General features: G+C 39.2%; 1 protein-coding gene across 2 annotated transcripts in view; it reads left to right on the top strand.

Annotated features, from left to right (window-relative positions):
* Positions 1 to 17189, top strand: part of ccdc39 (coiled-coil domain containing 39) — a 129065-nt gene that overhangs the window by 27938 nt on the left and 83938 nt on the right. For both annotated transcript variants that reach the window (XM_048541561.2, XM_048541562.1), the window contains exons 7-9: positions 2221 to 2412; positions 8035 to 8138; positions 13965 to 14097. In XM_048541561.2, coding sequence (XP_048397518.1) covers positions 2221 to 2412; positions 8035 to 8138; positions 13965 to 14097 — 429 coding nt within the window. The remainder of the gene's footprint in view (positions 1 to 2220; positions 2413 to 8034; positions 8139 to 13964; positions 14098 to 17189) is intronic.

Genomic DNA, 17189 nt, shown 5'->3' on the forward strand with positions numbered 1-17189 from the left:
CTCTTCAATCAATATCGTCTTGGTTCAAATGACAAAATAGTTGTCTGATGTCACTTTTCTCAATTTACAGATCAGTTTTAAACTTCTGTTTCGAATTCTTTAATGGTTTGCGTAACGGTCAAATGCATAAATACAGCTTATAACATATTTAATGTATTGACTACTTCTGCAGTTTGCTAAATGCTTACTTGGTATTGACCCATTTTAAAAAGCTGGCCTTATTTCAGCCAGTCATGTCCAACTGTTTTAGTCAGCCATTCACTTAAAGTGAGTTTGTTTCAGTGATGAGATTTTGGATGTGTCTCTTAAAAACTACAAAATGCAATAATTACTCAGTGAAGTGTCCTGTTTTTAGAAATTATGCAGATAACAACATACTTTTTTACCTTTGTCATCCACCCTATACTGTGGAAAATCATGATTTCAACACACTTGCTATGAGTAGTTCAGCATGTTTATCCACAAACAGGATTCAGTGCAGTATACATTTTAGCCACATGATGGTGTCAAGTTCCCCATTATTATAAATTAATAACAGCAAGTTTAGAGAATGCACTTAACTTCTTAAACATTATAAAACTATATTTTTCATACTTAAGAAATATTTTAAAAGCTGAGCCCATTGTCAACATGAGGATATTCTTCCTTTTGGTAGGAACAACAGCAAAATGGACTGTGTTTTAAATGGTAAAAAATTGCAGAATGCTGCGTGCATGAATCGCTAAAAGTAGGATTGCAGGTGCACCGGGTAATTAAAAAGGCAAATGGAATTTTGTCTGTCATTGCTTGAGAGATGGAGTTTAAAAACAGAGAGGCTATGCTGCAACTGTTTAAGGTCCTGGTGAGGCCACGCCTTACTTGAGAAGGGATATACTAGCACTGGAGGGGATGCAGAGAAGATTCACTCGGTTGATTCCAGAGTTGAGAGGGTTGGATTTTGGGGAGAGACTGAGTGGGCTGGGATTCTATTCATTGGAATTCAGAAGAATGAGGGGAAATCTTATAGAAACATATAAGATTATGAGGGAATAGATAAGGTGGAGGCAGGGAGGTTGTTTCCACTAGCAGGTGAAACTAGGACAGGGGGCATAGCCTCAAAATAAAGGGAAGCAGATGTAGGACTGAGGTCAGGAGGAACTTCTTCACCCAAAGGGTTATGAATCTGTGGAATTCCCTGCCTAGTGACGTGGCTGAAGCTACCTCACTGAATGTTCTTAAGGTAAGGCTAGATAAATTTTTGAACAGTAAAGGAATTAAGGGTTTCAGTGAGCGGGCGGGTACGCAAAGCTGAGTCTCAAAAAGATCAGCCATGATCTTAATGAATGGCAGGGCAGGCCCGAGGGGCCAGATGGCCTACTCCTGCTCCTAGTTCTTATGTTCTTATGTTCTATATGTTCTCTGGAGAATCAGGTCATACTTCCATGTTCAAGATAATGAGGTGAGGAGCTGGATGAACATAGCAGACCAGGCGGCATTAGAGGAGCAGGAAAGCTGCTCTGAAACTGCCTGGCCTGCTGTGTTCATCCAGCTCCACACCTTGTTATCTCAGACTCCAGCATCGGCAGCTCCTACTGTCTTCGGACATATTGTAGTTTCCAAGTGGTCTCATATAAAAATTACAATTAAGGTAAGTATATATGAGTATTAAGAGTTGATTTTCAAGAAACTATCGAATGCAGCATGAAATTAAAACTATTGAAGTGGTATATACCATTCCTTGCATTTTTTTCTATATATACATTTCATCTTACGAATTAAATGCAGCAACAAAACGATAAAGACATTTATAATGGATGCAGTTGCAATCCTATCTAAAGCCCATGAAGCAAAATCATTGTTTATTATATTTTTCCTACAGCCCGTATCGTATTGATGTATTTATCTCCTTTAGATTTCATCCCTCAATCAAAAGGATCTTCTTTCCTCTTACAATCATAAAAAGTTAGGTTTTTACATTTAACAGACTCTATAAGCTTTTCCAAAAAAAAAGATTTCCTCCATTTCAGTTGAACCTTCATTATAGTCAGAGCAATAGTTCAGGCCACACTCAGTAAGTTAAAACACTATTAACTGGTTAGTTCCTATGACTTTAATCGTATAGGCATTTAATTGCATGAATGTCAAAAATGTCAAAAACAAAACTCTATATAATTCTAACATAAATTTAGTTTGAAAATAGATTAATGATTGCATAACACTGAACAAAATCATCTTTAACAGATGTTAGCAGAGGTGAAGCAAGAAATACGAGAGAAAGAAGCAGCTATCAATGAGAAAATCCAATTTCTTAAAAATGAAACTGAAAACAATAAAGAATTTGAAAAAAAGATTTCTATAAATGAACGTCTCTCGGCTAAACTTCGATTAGAGTATCAAGGGCATGAAACAAACCGGCTTCAACTACAAAACGAGGTAATTACACAATATTTAACAGCTACAATGCAAAACATCATCCTACGAAGTGAATTTAATATAAAAAGGTGCATTTTCTCAATTTGTTTATGGAATGCGCAATCTTCTTCATTCTGGCTGAAAGGAGTTGTCTGATTATTTTAAATATGTCTTGTTTCTACAAAATAGGTATATTGAGAAAATTGCGATGCCAAAAGTCCTGAATGCTTCTGATGTCATACTACTATAACTGTGGCAGGAGGGTTTGGAAGTTATACTGAACACTTTTTTTTAATTCATTTTGTGGGATGTGGGCAGCGCTGGCTGGTATACCATTTATTGCTTGTCCCTAGTTGCCCTTGAAAAGGTGGTGGTGAGCTGCCTTCTTGAACCGCTGCAGCCTACCTGCTGTGTGTTGACCCACAATGCCAGTAGGGAGGGAATTCCAGGATTTTGATCCAGCAGCAGTGAAGAAACAGCGAAATGTTTCCAAGTCAGAAGAGTGAGTAGCTTGGAGGGGAACTTCAGGCTCAGACGTTAGTGTTCCTATATACGTGCTGCCCTTGTCCTTCAAAATGGAAGTGATCATGAGTTTGGAAGGTGCTGTCTGAGGATCTTTGGTGAATTTCTGGCAAGTTCAGTTGATTTTTGAAGCTTCTACAGAGCAATTTTGCATAGGCCATCCACAAACTTCTTTAATGGCAGAGGGCATCAGAATGGCTTAGGCTGATGCTAGGATCTTACCTGATTTAGCAGTAAGTTGGGGTAGGTCTATACATCCAGTTAAAAGACACAGAAGGCGCATATTGTAAAAGTGCATTTTGACTGTCAAAACAATAGAGAGCAAAATCATTCCATTTTTTGGCCTGGTGTCAATTGAATCAAGGTTTCTATTCATGACGCCCACCGAGATCTCTCTCTACATCTTACCAAATTCGCCTCATAAACTACTACCCTGACCCAATGATACCTCTCTTGCCTGATTCTATCCCATTCTCCCAATTGCTTTGCCCATAACAACTTACCACTGTTGGTATATTCTTGCGGTGGCGGCATCTTTACAAGATTACTGTTCAGCCAGATAAGAACTATCAGTCCAGAACTGCCCTACACAGTTCCTGACTTATGTCCCAGACACAGCAGACAAGGGGATATTGGCACCCCACTTTCTGGTCAGCGACCTGGAGGTCCTGATAGACATCCTTGTCTCCCAGGACTGGCAAAAGAGAGTATTATGACATAGACCATGTCAGTCTGATTCGAGGTTGCCACCCAGGTCAGTGAAGTCTCAGCTTTCGGGAAGATTATAGAATAACTTAAGAAGAAGGTCAACGGCCTCCTTCATTCTAACGAGTTTTGAGAAAATTTGTAGCTCAGGTTGAGGTTCTGGATGTGAGTTTGCTCGCTGAGCTGGAAGATTCGTTTTCAGACGTTTTGTCACCATTCTAAGTAACATCATCAGTGAGCCTCTGATGAAGCGCTGGTGTTATGTCCCACTTTCTATTTATCTGGTTAGGTTTCCTTGGGTTGGTGATGTCATTTCCTGCGTTGGTGATGTCATTTCCTGTTCTTTTTCTCAGGGGATGGTAGATTGGCTCCAAATCAATGTGTTTGTTGACGGAGTTCCGGTTGGAATGCCATGCTTCTAGGAATTCTCGTGCATGTCTCTGTTTGGCTTGTCCTAGGATGGATGTGTTGTCCCAATCAAAGTGGTGTCCTTCCTTATCTGTACGTATGGATACGAGTGGTAGTGGGTCGTGTCGTTTTGTGGCTAGTTGATGTTCATGTATCCTGGTGGCTAGCTTTCTGCCAGTTTGTCCAATGTAGTGTTTGCCACAGTTCTTGCAAGGTACTTTGTAGATGACATTCGTTTTATTTGTTGTCTGTATAGACAAAAAAAACACTATACAGACAACAAAATAAAACGAACGTCATCTACAAAATACCTTGCAAGAACTGTGACAAACACTACATTGGACAAACTGGCAGAAAGCTAGCCACCAGGATACATGAACATCAACTAGCCACAAAACGACACGACCCACTACCACTCGTATCCTTACGTACAGATAAGGAAGGACACCACTTTGATTGGGACAACACATCCATCCTAGGTCAAGCCAAACAGAGACATGCACGAGAATTCCTAGAAGCATGGCATTCCAACCGGAACTCCGTCAACAAACACATTGATTTGGAGCCAATCTACCATCCCCTGAGAAAAAGAACAGGAAATGACATCACCAACACAGGAAATGACATCACCAACCCAAGGAAACCTAACCAGATAAATAGAAAGTGGGACATAACACCAGCGCTTCGTCGGAGGCTCACTGATGATGTTACTTAGAATGGTGACGAAACGTCTGAAAACAAACCTTCCAGCTCAGCGAGCAAACTCACATCCACTCCTTCATTCTGCCAGTGAGAGTGTCACCATCTTCTTTCTGATACTTCACACTCATTCTATCTCTCCTATTGCATTCACTTCCTACCAAGGCTCATGTTCTGCTACTCTCACTTTTGCCTGAGACAGTGAAACATCAGTATGGAAAGGAAATGGTGTTTTGTCAATGTCAGAAGAGGTGCATGGCAGACACAGTGCAAATTCATGAAAACTATGACGATGTGTGAAAAGAAAAGGGATGGTATGAATAGTGGGGTTAGTATAGACACCATTCAATCGGGAATATTGCAGCAGTCTTTTCAGAGGTTGGGCGATTTCTAGTCTGGGATGTTGGCCATGGTCAGTTGGGTCATTGGTTCAGCGCAAGTCCAGGAATCAATTCCTTTTCGTCCAGGGATTGGGCTGCGCTCAGCCACTTTGTGACCTGATTGCTATCTTGTCTTTGTCCAAATGAACAAGGGTCAATGGAGCAAGGCACATTCATTGAAAAACTAATCTTCCCCACTGGCCAAGGCACACACACTTTCTTGGACGACAAGCCATCAAATTGTGTTTGATGAATCCTCATGTGCAAGATGAAGGGTGCCAGAAGAGGATTTGTGTTGGAGATGAGGTCCTACATCCAGCACCCACCCCTGCCAGCCTTGGCCCTCTCCAGATGTTTGAGAACCAGTTTTACCTGCAATGTATTAAAGGTTTAGGACTGAGTGGGATGAGAATGGGCACAAAATTTGTTGTGAGCATGTTTACTCGTAGTGCAATTGGCAGGAAGGGTGAATAATTTAAGAGGATGAGGCAGGTTTGAGCTCTTGATACCATATCATATGACGCTGAAGTTCACAGGATATGACTCTTTGTGAGATGCATACGCAGTGGCAGAATTAGACTGAGTGATCCCCCGGGAGTATGACATAGCATAGGTAGATGGTGCCATTTATCCTTGTGGAGGACAGAAGATCATTTACGTTCTTGTGACACTCCCTTAGCAAACACTTTTTTGGGCCAGTGGCATTGGCCTGGTCTGTGATCTCCCCCAGCTAGACGGATCTTACGGGATAGCGTCCTGGTACCACTTGTGTAAGGAATAGGATGTACTTTATCTTGTTGACTTCATTCAGCAGTATCTGCAAAGCAGCTTGAGTAATCCCAAGAGCCAAATTTCCCTAACTGAAGTCATTTGTGTGCTTCTGGGGGATGACCACTACAGGCTTCTTGGAAGTTCTAGGCTTGCTGTCCAGCTGTATGGCACCAGAATTTTTGATCCCAGAAGGTTCGATCAGTGATAAGAACTGCTAACTAATTCACCAAATGTGATTTACTGTCTGATTTCTGCAACACCTCACTTGTGTAGGTAATGAGCCGAAAAGCATCTGGTCATGTGAGGATGCGCTCAGGCATTAACTGATATATGGTATTAAAATGTTTGCAACCATACTTTGATTTCAAAACTGAAAATCTTGGCCTCTCTCACGTGCTCTCCTCTCTCTCAATATCTCTTACCCAAGTTAGACTAACGTGTCTATGAGATTCAGACAAATTGTTGGGAAAACCTGGGATCCAATCCTATGTAGTTTCCTGTAAACACTTGCCCTCTCAAAGCCCATCACTGTGACAGTGTGAATTGCATGGATCTTGAATCCAGATAGCTGTGCTAATTAGCTATCATCTAGAACCTCTCATATTCCATTCTGTCTTAGAATTAAATAGACAAATTAAAATATCATTGAAACAAGATATTCCTAACACATTCCAGGGACATGGAGATTAACAACCTATCCAATGCTGGCAGAACGATTTTGGTCAGTTTGCAGGTCTACCTAGTCTTGTTGTCAACAGATTTGAGAATGGGCCACATAACTCCCTTCATTACTGTGGCACAGAACAGTCTATGCTTTAGATGACAAAAGTATTATGAAACATATTCTTTTCAAAAACAATTTTAATATTTCAGTACAATGAAGTATCATTTGACATTTTTTACTGAAATGTGGCTTTGATACTGAACAGCACAACATGCAAATGAAAATTAGCAATAGCCTAAAGATTAACAAGGATGCAAATACAGATGGTTTGAGTGAATCGGCAAGAATCTGGAGATGATGTGTTATGTGGGAATATGTGAAGTTGCTCAATCTGGCAGGAAGAAGTGCGAAAAAAGAACAAGTGTAGAATGCTGAAGTGCAGAATGATCTAAGGATTGTGGTAAATGAGTCAAAAACGTCAATATTCGGGTTCAGTAAGTGATTCAAGAGACTATTTGAATGCTATCCTTTATGACAAAAGGAACTGGACGTAAAAGTAAGGAAGTTATGCTTCAGTTACACAGGGCTTAGATGACACCACACATCAAAAACTGTGTGCAATTTTGGTCACCTTCTTGAAGAAAGAATTTAAATGCATTGGAGATAGTTCAGAAGAGGCTTACTAGATTGAAAGTTGGAATAAATAGTTTTTTTAAGAGGAAAGACTGGACCATCTGGCCTCGATTTCACTGGAGTTCAGAAGAGTGTGGGGTGATTTGATTGTGGCTTATAAGATCCTGAATGGTCTGAACAAGGTGGATGTTTCCTTTTGTGGATGAGTTCAGATTTAAGAGATACTGCTTTAAAATTAGGAGTTGTGTTTTCTCTCAGCTTCTGCAACTTTGGTGGAGGTGGGGCCATTGAATATTTTTGACATGGAGATATATAGATTCTTGTTAGGCAAGGAAATAAAAAGTTATTAGGATAGATAGGAATGTGAAGTCTGGAACTCAAACAGATTAGCCAAGGTCATATTGAATGAAAGAGCAGCCTAGAGAAACTGGATAGCCCAATGATACTTCTTATTCACGTGTGCGTAACTGGGTTTTATTAAATTAATAATTAATATTAATAATTAGTTAATAAATAAAATACTGGAAATATTCAGCAATTCAGGCATGGAAGGAGAGAAAAACAGAATTAACACTGACATACTGATAGTCTGTCATCAATTTGGAAAGTTAATTGCATTTCCTTCTTCATGTATGCTCCTTTACGAGGATTTCCAGCATTTTCTGTTCCTATTTCAGATTTTCAATGCCTGCGGTTTAAGCTTTGGTCTTTTGCCCAGAATAAGTTCTGAAGGGTTCACGAATTCTTTTTTTCACAACTTTTCCAGTATCTATTCTCTGTCCTAACCTTAATGGCTTATTTTTAAATGTCTGTTGTGATATTTGTCACTATGACCGAAGTTTCTTTTGATGATGTGTACAGCTTGACACCTTAAAAAGCAGAGTGGACAGGACTGCAACTGATCTGGAAACTGTAAGAAGCCATATAGCAGATCTGAAGCGACAAAATGCAGACAAATCCAAGAAGTAGGTGTTTAATTCGGTGTAAAAATCTATTTACTTTAGCATTAAAAATGTTGCTTATTTCGTCTTTCAATTATTTATCACGTTTTCTGACTGTTAAATGGAGGTGTCGGTAATCCTTGAGGTACAAAAAATAAGAACTCATCCTAATAAAGGTGCAAAATGCCATCAATCATATTTGTATATAGATATATCACTCAATTGGTTTTATCTTTACCTAGCTCAAAAACGTTGACTTCAAGGTTAAGGTGTCTTTCATCTCCAGACCTGATTAAATTAAGGCTTTCCTTTGTGCACTTTTCTCCACCCCCTCTCAACTCCTGAGCACCCAAAACCATAGTGCATGTATGTTTTTCCAGATGAGGGCCTGATCTGGCTATCCACCAATTCTCACTCATTGGTTTGTGCTCTTAAAAGTCACTGGCATATTTAATTAGAATTCCTAATCCCTTACTAAGCAACTGGGTCACACAACTTCTGAAATTTGGGCCAGCTCCATATTTGTCCAGGTTTCTTTGTATGCTTTTGACCTTTTTTCCACCACTGGTGATAGCAGTTAGCTACCTTGGACCTTTTCTTGAAGCTCCCTCACAGGATCACTTTACCATTGTCAATGTAGCTACACCATCAAACACTTAGAGTCATAGAAATGTATGCATGGAAACGGAACATGTAGACCAACTCATCCAAGCTGGCCAGATATCCTAAATTAATCTAATCCTGTTTGCCAGCATTTGGCCAATCTCTTTCTAAACTTTTCCTATTCATAAACCCATCCAGATGCCTTTTAAATATTGTAATTGTATCGGCCTCCATCACTTTCTCTGGCAGCTCATGCGTACACACAGCACCCTCTGTGTGAAAAAGTTTCCCCTAAGTCCCTTTTAAATCGTTTCCCTCTCACCTTAAAGCTATGCCCCTAGTTTTGGACTTTTCTACCCTGGGGAGAAGACCTTGGCTGTTCACCCTGTCTATGCCCTCATGATTTTATAAACTTCTTTAAGTTCAAGGAAACTGTCAGTTATTCTTCCTAATCTTTCACCTTGTGGTCAGTTATGATTGAACATACCTATATATAAGGCAGGACAGGACATTTTATATGCTAAAAATACTATATAAGTGCAGGTTTATTTTTTAAATCATGATATGTAGGCCTCCGCAAAAATATAGACATTTTTAACATCCCTAACCGTTCACCCTAATTGCCCTTGAGAAGGTGGAAATGACCTTCCTTCTTGAACCACTGTAGTCCATCTAGTGTCAGTATACAAGCACCTGGGCTTTAGGGACACCTCCAGTGCTGTTAAGAAGAGAGTTCTAGAACTAGATACTGATGAAGAAACAGTAATATAGTTCCAAGTCAGTGGTGTGTGATTAAAGGGGAATTCCAGGGCACATTACTCCCATTCATCTACTGTCTTTGTCCTTCTGGATGATGAAGATCCTGAGATTAGAATGCGGTGTCAAAGGAACCTTGGTGAGTTGTTGCTTTGCATCTTGTCAATAGTGCAAACTCCTGTGTGTGGCAGTGAAGGAAGTAAACATTGAGGCAAGATTTGGCACTGTTCAGATTGCTTTGTCTGAGGAGATCTTCCTGAGCATTATTGAAACTGCAGTCGTGCAGGCAAGTGGAGCCTATCCGATCAAATGTTTGATTTGTGCCTTGCAGATAATGGATAGGCTTTGGGGAGTTGGGCATCGAGTTACTCACCACAGAATTCGCAGTCTCTGACCTGCCCTTGTTGCTGTACTATATATATGGGTGGTAAGTTTTTGGTCAATGGCAATCCCCAGGATGTTAGTGGTGGGATTTCAGAAATTGTTGTAGGAAATCAAGATTGTGCGTGTTTTGTGGCTTTATGATGGTGGGAAGGTTATGGTGGAGGGAACTGATGATTAGACCGAGGACTTTACCCTGCGGAAATCCTTGAGTAATGACACACATCAACCATCTACATTTATGTTAGGTATAACTTCAACCAATGGAAAGTTATGCCAACTCCCATTGATTTTAATTTTGCTATTCTCCTTGATGTCTTAATGTTAGGAGTGGTCGGCGTTACTTTACGCCTTGAATTAAGCTCTCTCTTCCATGTTTGAGCCAAGGCTACAGTAAGGTTTGAAACCGAGTGGTCCTGAAGGAATCCAAACTGAGCATCAGTGACCAGGTTACTTCTTTGTAAGTGCCAGCTGATTGCACTGTTGACAACACCTTCCATCAGTTTATTGATGGTCAAGTACGGACATGATGGAACAGTAATTAGCTGGTTTAGATTTGCCCTGCTTCTTGTGGACATGGTATACCATCACAATTTTCCACATGTAGGTAGATTTCAGTGCTGTAACTATACTGGGCCAAAAAAAGTAAGAAAATAGGAGAATGAATAGCCGAGCTGGCCCCTTGCACATACTCAGTTATTCGAAGAGATCATGGCTAATTTGATTGTATTTGTGACTCTGGGTTCCTGCCTGCTTCATATAACCTTTCATTCTCCAGTAGATCAAAAAGATATGTTTAACTTAAACTTGAATATTCAATGGCCCAAGCTCCATTGCTCTCTCAGATGGTTATTACAAAGATTAGTGATCAATGAGACAAGAAATTTCTTCTCAACTTCAGGAGGAGCAGGAAGGTTGATGTTTCAGGCCAAGACTTTTCTTCAGAAAGCAGCTTGGTCTGCTGTGTTCATCCAGCTCTACACCTTGTTATCTCAGATTCTCCAGCATCTGCAGTTCCTGCTATCCCTCAGAACCTTGTATTTTTTACCAAAATTACCTCTCATACTTCCAACTTCCAAAGAACATACACTAACATGCCCACCTTTCCATGTAACACAATCCCTCCATCTCAAGAACCAATTTAGTAAACTTTGCCTAAACTGCATTCATAAGCAAGATAACCAAAACTGTAGACAGTACTCTTGTTGTAATCTCACCAATGTTCTTTAGCTGTATCAGCAATTCCCTACTTTAATATTTCAATCCCCTGAAAATAATGACTAACATTCCATTTGCCTTCCTAATTATTCATGCATGCTATATGATTCATGTACAAGGAGCAGTACAGCTTGGTTCCAGCTAGTTCTGGAGCAAACGTCTTTAGTACTGTGGGGGGGTCAGAATGTTGTCAGGGCCTTTAGATTTTGCTCTATCCTGTGCCATCAAAGTTTCTTGACATCATTTTGATATTGTTAACCTATGATGCTGTTTCAATATATATCCATAACCACTGTTATCTGAGTAGAATAACTTAGTTGTATTAAAGTTAATTTTAAGTAAGAAGCGCAATTAACACAATGCTATGGCTTCAACAAAGTAATAGACATTTCTTTCATATTTTTGTATTATCTAGTATGGAAGAATATTATAGAAGCATAGACACTAGGAACAGGAGATAGCCATTCGGAGCCTTCTCCACCATTCTTTATGATCACTGCTGATCACCCACCTTCATAGCCTGTACCAGCTTTTCTCCCATATCCTTCGATCTCTTTAGCCTCAAGTGCTATATCCTATTCTTTCAGCCTCAACTGCTTTCTGTGGTAGCGAATTCCACAGGCTTACCACTCTCTGTGTGAAGAAATTTCCCTACATCTCATTCCTAGATGGTTTACTCCATGTACTTAGACTGTGATCCCTGGTTCTGGACTCCTCCACATCCTTTCTGCATCTTCCCTGTCTAGTCCAGTTGGAAACCAGTAAAATTCTATGAGATCCTCCCTCGTTCTTTTGAACTTGAGCGAATAATCCTAACCTATTCAACCTCTCTTCATATGTCAACCCCACCATCCCATGATCAGTCAAATAAACCTTCACTGCACTCCTTCTGTAGCTAAAGCATCTTTCCTCAGATAAGGAGACCAAAACTGCACATGATATTCCAGGTGTGGCCTTCCTAGGCCCCTCATAATTGCAGCAAGACATCCCTGCTCCTGAACTCAAATCCTCTCACTGTGAACGCCAGAATACTATTTGCCTTTTATCACTGCCTGTTGTAACTGCATGTTTACCTATAAAGCCTGGTCTATGAGGGCACCCAGGTCATGTTGAATATTCCCCTCTTTCAGTTGGCTAATGATCTTCCTTCCTGTTTTTGCTACTAAAGAGTGGATAACCTCACATTTGTTCACATTATACTGCATCTGCCAAGCATTTGCCCACTCACTCAGCTTATCCAAATCACACTGAAGTATTTCTGCATCCTCCTCATAGCTCAACCTCCCACCCAGCTCTATATCAGCTACATGTTTGGAGATACTATATTTAGTTCCCTCATCCAAATCATTAATAGGTACTGTCAATAGCTGGGGTCCTAGCACTGATTTGCTATGGTACCCCTCTACTCACCACCTGTCATTTGTAAAAAGACCCATTTATTCTTATTCTTATTCTTATTGCCCCCTGCCAACAAGTTTTCTATCTATCTCATTACTTGAACCCCATTCCCACATGCTTTACTTTTACATACTAATCTCTTACGTGGGACTTTGTTGAAAACCTTTAAAAGTCCAAATGAACAACATCCACTGATTCTCCCCTAACAATGCTAATAGTTACATCCTCAAAAAATTCCAGTGAATTTGTCAAGCATATTTATCCTTTCATAAATCCATGAGTACTGTCCATTTCAATCCTGTCCCTGGTTTCCAAATGCTCAGCTATTAATTCTTTTATAATGGACTGTAGCATTTTCCCCCTGGCTGATGTCAGGTTGACTGGCTTATAATTCCTGATTTTTCTCTTAAGTTACATTAGCAACCCTCCTATCTGGAGAATTATCCAGAGTCTATAGAAACTTGGAAGGTGACCACTAATGCATCGACTATTTCTAGGACCACTTCCTTAAGTACCCTGGGATGTAGATTATTGGGCCCTTGGATTTATTGACCTTCAAACCCCATCAATTTCCCTAATACCATTTTCTTATTCGCATTCATTTCCTTCAGTTCCTCCATCTCATGAAACCCTTTGTTACTGAGCATTTCTGGTATGTTATTTGTGTCCTCCTTTGTGAACACAGAACCAAAGTACTTGTTTAGTCAGCCATTTCCTTGCTCCCCAATTCCCTTATTTCTGACTGTACCTATTGAAATTGCTCACTATTCCTTTCCCATTTCTTTAATGTCTCAAGAAAACTCCAAGCCAGTATTAATGTCCAGATTGAATACTATCCGACCAATTCCTTCACACTACACTTAATTATTGAGTTGTTGATTTCATTTGGATTTAATCAATAGAATTTCTTTCTTCGCTACCAATAATAACTGCCTGACATCAGGACATACACTCTGTTACAATTTCAATTTGTACAATGAATATTTTTATGGAAATCAGCAAAAGGTCATTCTTTTATTTTCAATTCTTTATACAAACTAGAAACCAAATTCCAGATAGCTATAGTGAACACTGCAGTCAAAAAGAATGCTTTTGTGAGTACATTTTGTGCTATTGAACAGATCATATGTTGCTCTTACATTTGTTTGACTTTGGAAGATGAATAATAAACATGCTTGAGTTATAAATTACTTTCAAAATTTATAGAACCTAGAACAAACAAGTTAACAGCTTTAAGTAAACATTTTTATGAATTATCCATTAAATATAATATGTAAAACATGCAAAGTTGCTTTTCTTGTGTTAATACATACTATAAAACTGAATCTGAAATAACAGTCTTAAGAATTTTCAGTTTTATTTCCCAGTAAACTAAAGAATGCATTGAGTTTAGGAAATCCATTGCCTGTCTTATTTGTACTGAGACAACACCATGTGAGCATTAAAAATTGATTATGTAAGTCACATTTCATAATTGTTTGATATAACTTGTAGGTTAATGAATTCTAAAGAAGTAAACAAAGCTCTTCAAGAAAAGCTCAAAACTGCAACTGAAACAATGTTGAGTGCTGAGGAACAAGTGACTCAGTTGGAGAAGACACTGAAAAATGAAGAAAGCAACGCAAAGGTGAGGAAATTCTAGGCAATTTTAAGGGTTTTCATTCATGCTTTGGATTTTTTTAATAGATGCTATCATATTTAATTTAATTTTTTAAAAATATTCATTTACTTGTATAAAAGCTCTGAGACAATTGTCACAAGTCCAACAGTACATCTTGAATCATGTTACCAACAAATCACATTGAATGATCTGAACAAAACTAAACAAAAATCAAGAAATTTAGTTACTGTCTGCTGATTATTCTGATCTTGATAGAATCTGGAGAGACTATTGAGACAAAATAAAAAGGACCCAAAGCAGGTGCCCCAATCGATCCCTACTTAATTAAGGCTAAAATACTATTTGTATTCACAGTTGCTTGTAGTATCTGCATGTTAACTTTGTGCGAAAGTAATTTCCTAAAGGAGAGGGAATTGAGTGCAGGAACAGAGTGGTTAGTTGAAAAATTTAATAGTGAATGAAGATAGTCGATTTTGTGAAACAAATCGTCTTGACTGGCTATGGTAATTGAAATAATGAGAGCAGTGCAAAAATTCATAAAGCAGAAAAGATATCACCTGGGTATCAGTATTCCTGTTCAAATTAATAATGTAACAAAGAAATCAGGAGTTCAGTAGAATAAGAACTAGAATGTCAAAATTACTCATTTCCCAGCCACTACAATTTTTGTATTATAACATTATAACAGCCAGATGAGGTGGGTATATCTTTCAGTACAGGAAGGTTTTCACTAAGAGGACACTTGCTACATTTGAACAGATCTGAAGCCAATATTCTCATGGAGATTAATTGCGACAGTAGAAATGGGTTTAAACTAACAGGATAGAACTAAGGAATACCAAGGAACCAGTGCAGTCTTTTTCAAAACCCGTTAGTAGTGGAACCATATTCAAGACTATGCCTGTGAAAGGACAAACATCATAGACTGTCATTGGATGTGGTAAATTTGTTATGGATAATTCATCTAACTGCAGAATGGCTTCAGCTATTTCCAATGGCACCTTATTTTATTATGAGAATCCCAGTATCTTATTTTACCTTGTATCCCTTTCATTATATCCACATTAAAAAATGCCCAGACCTATGAGCTCCAAAAATTTTGTCATAACATAACTGGAAAAATTACATCAAATTGGTCTGTGGTCAGGCCCAGGAGGGTGAGATGCGTATTAGGATTCAGAACTTAGCTTTAAAAGAATACCTGCCATTGCCAGTGTTGAAGACGGCACAGACCACAGGGAGCATGCAAACTTATCAAAAACACCAAAGTACAGAGTGCCATTTCAAGTGGGGGGAGAAAAGAGAAATGTAGTAGTACTGGGAATAGCAAGTTAGAGTGAGAGATTTTATTCAGTAATGATAGAGTGCCTTGAAGGCAGTGTTGAATACCTGGTGCCAAGTATCAGGGCATGTCTTCTAGGCTGGACAGGAACTTGGAGAGGGAGAGAAAAATCCAGTTATTGTGATCCACGTGGATATCAATTACAATAGGGAGGACAAGGAAAGAAGTTCTGTTAACTGATCATGAACAGCTTGACATAGTATTCTCCACAGAGAGGGACACTATAAATATTCCAAAGATACAGATAAGGTGCTACTTAGAGCAAAGATCTTGTAACAGCCTCTATGACAAGGGATAAAGTATTTGATGAACTAACAGGACTGAAGGTAGACACATCGCAAAACCTGATGGCCTATGTCTAAGAGTTTTAAAAGAAGTGGCTGTCAAGACACTGAAAGCAGTGGTTGAAATATTCCAGAACTCAGTGGAATCCAGGAGGGTTCCAGCAATTGGAAACAGCTCACAAACAGTCCTGTTCAAGTAGGGAGGGAAACAGAAAGCAGGAAATCATAGGTCAGTTGAGGGAGCCTCCAACAAACTGCAGGACAGAGAAATCCAGGCGTACTTGTACATGAATTACACAATAAAAAGTTAGCACACATGGTCAGCAAGTAATCAAGGCAGCCTTTGTTTTAGTGATAATGGGAACTGCAGATGCTGGAGAATCCAAGATAATAAAATGTGAGGCTGGATGAACACAGCAGGCCAAGCAGCATCTCAGGAGTAATAAAATGCCTCTCTGATGAAGGGTCTAGGCCCGAAACGTCAGCTTTTGTGCTCCTGAGATGCTGCTGGGCCTGCTGTGTTCATCCAGTGTCACATTTTATTATTATAGCCTTTGTTTTAGCCTTTGTTACAAGAGTGTTGAATTTTAAAAGTAGGGAAGCATTTTCTCAGTATGGAAAAGTTTTCTCTAAGAGGATACAAGCTACATCTGAACAGAGCTGAAGCCAATATTCTCATGGAGATTAATTGCAACGGTAGAAGAGCGTTTAAACTAACAGGATAGAACCAAGGAATACCAAGGAACCAGTGCAGTCTGTTTCAAAACCCTTCAGTAGTAGAATACAATAAACAGTTTTGGCCCCAGTTTTCAAGGAAGGATATACTGTCATTGGAGGCAGTTCAAAAGAGACTCACTAGGTTGATTCCCGGGATGAAGTAGTGGACTTTAAAGACAGGTTAAATGGTTCAAGCCTTATTCATTAGAAGTTTCAAGATTTAGCGGTGATCTTATTGAAACATACAAGATTCTGAGGGATTTGACAGAGTAGATGTTGCGAAGATGTTTTCAACAGTGATACAGTCTTGAACTAGGGGACGTATTTGTAGAATAAGGTGACACTTAATTAAAATTAAGAAGCAAAGGAATTTCTTCTCCTGGAGAGTACTGAGTATCTGAAGTTTTCTTCCCCAAAGAATTCTGGAGTCTAAATCATTGGACATATTTGAAGAGCAGATAGAGTTTTGAAATATCAGGAGTTGAGGACAGTGAAGAGCTGGCATAAAAGAGTTGAAGTTTGGAGTAGATCAGCCACAATCTTCTAGAAGAGCAGGGCATGCTTGAAGGACTGAATGGTTTACTCCTCCTACTTCTTAGCTATGTTCTAATTGTGCTGTGCTGCTCCATAAGCCATCACAAAATGTAAAAATGTAGAAAATTTAAGAAACCACCAAAATTTGCCTGACTGGCTGCTACTCAATACAAAAGTAATTTACACCAGGATTTCTTCAGTATCAATAAAAGAAAACTATT

The sequence above is a fragment of the Stegostoma tigrinum genome, chromosome 14, assembly GCF_030684315.1.
Source record: "Stegostoma tigrinum isolate sSteTig4 chromosome 14, sSteTig4.hap1, whole genome shotgun sequence".
NCBI classification, from domain to species: Eukaryota; Metazoa; Chordata; class Chondrichthyes; order Orectolobiformes; family Stegostomatidae; genus Stegostoma; species Stegostoma tigrinum.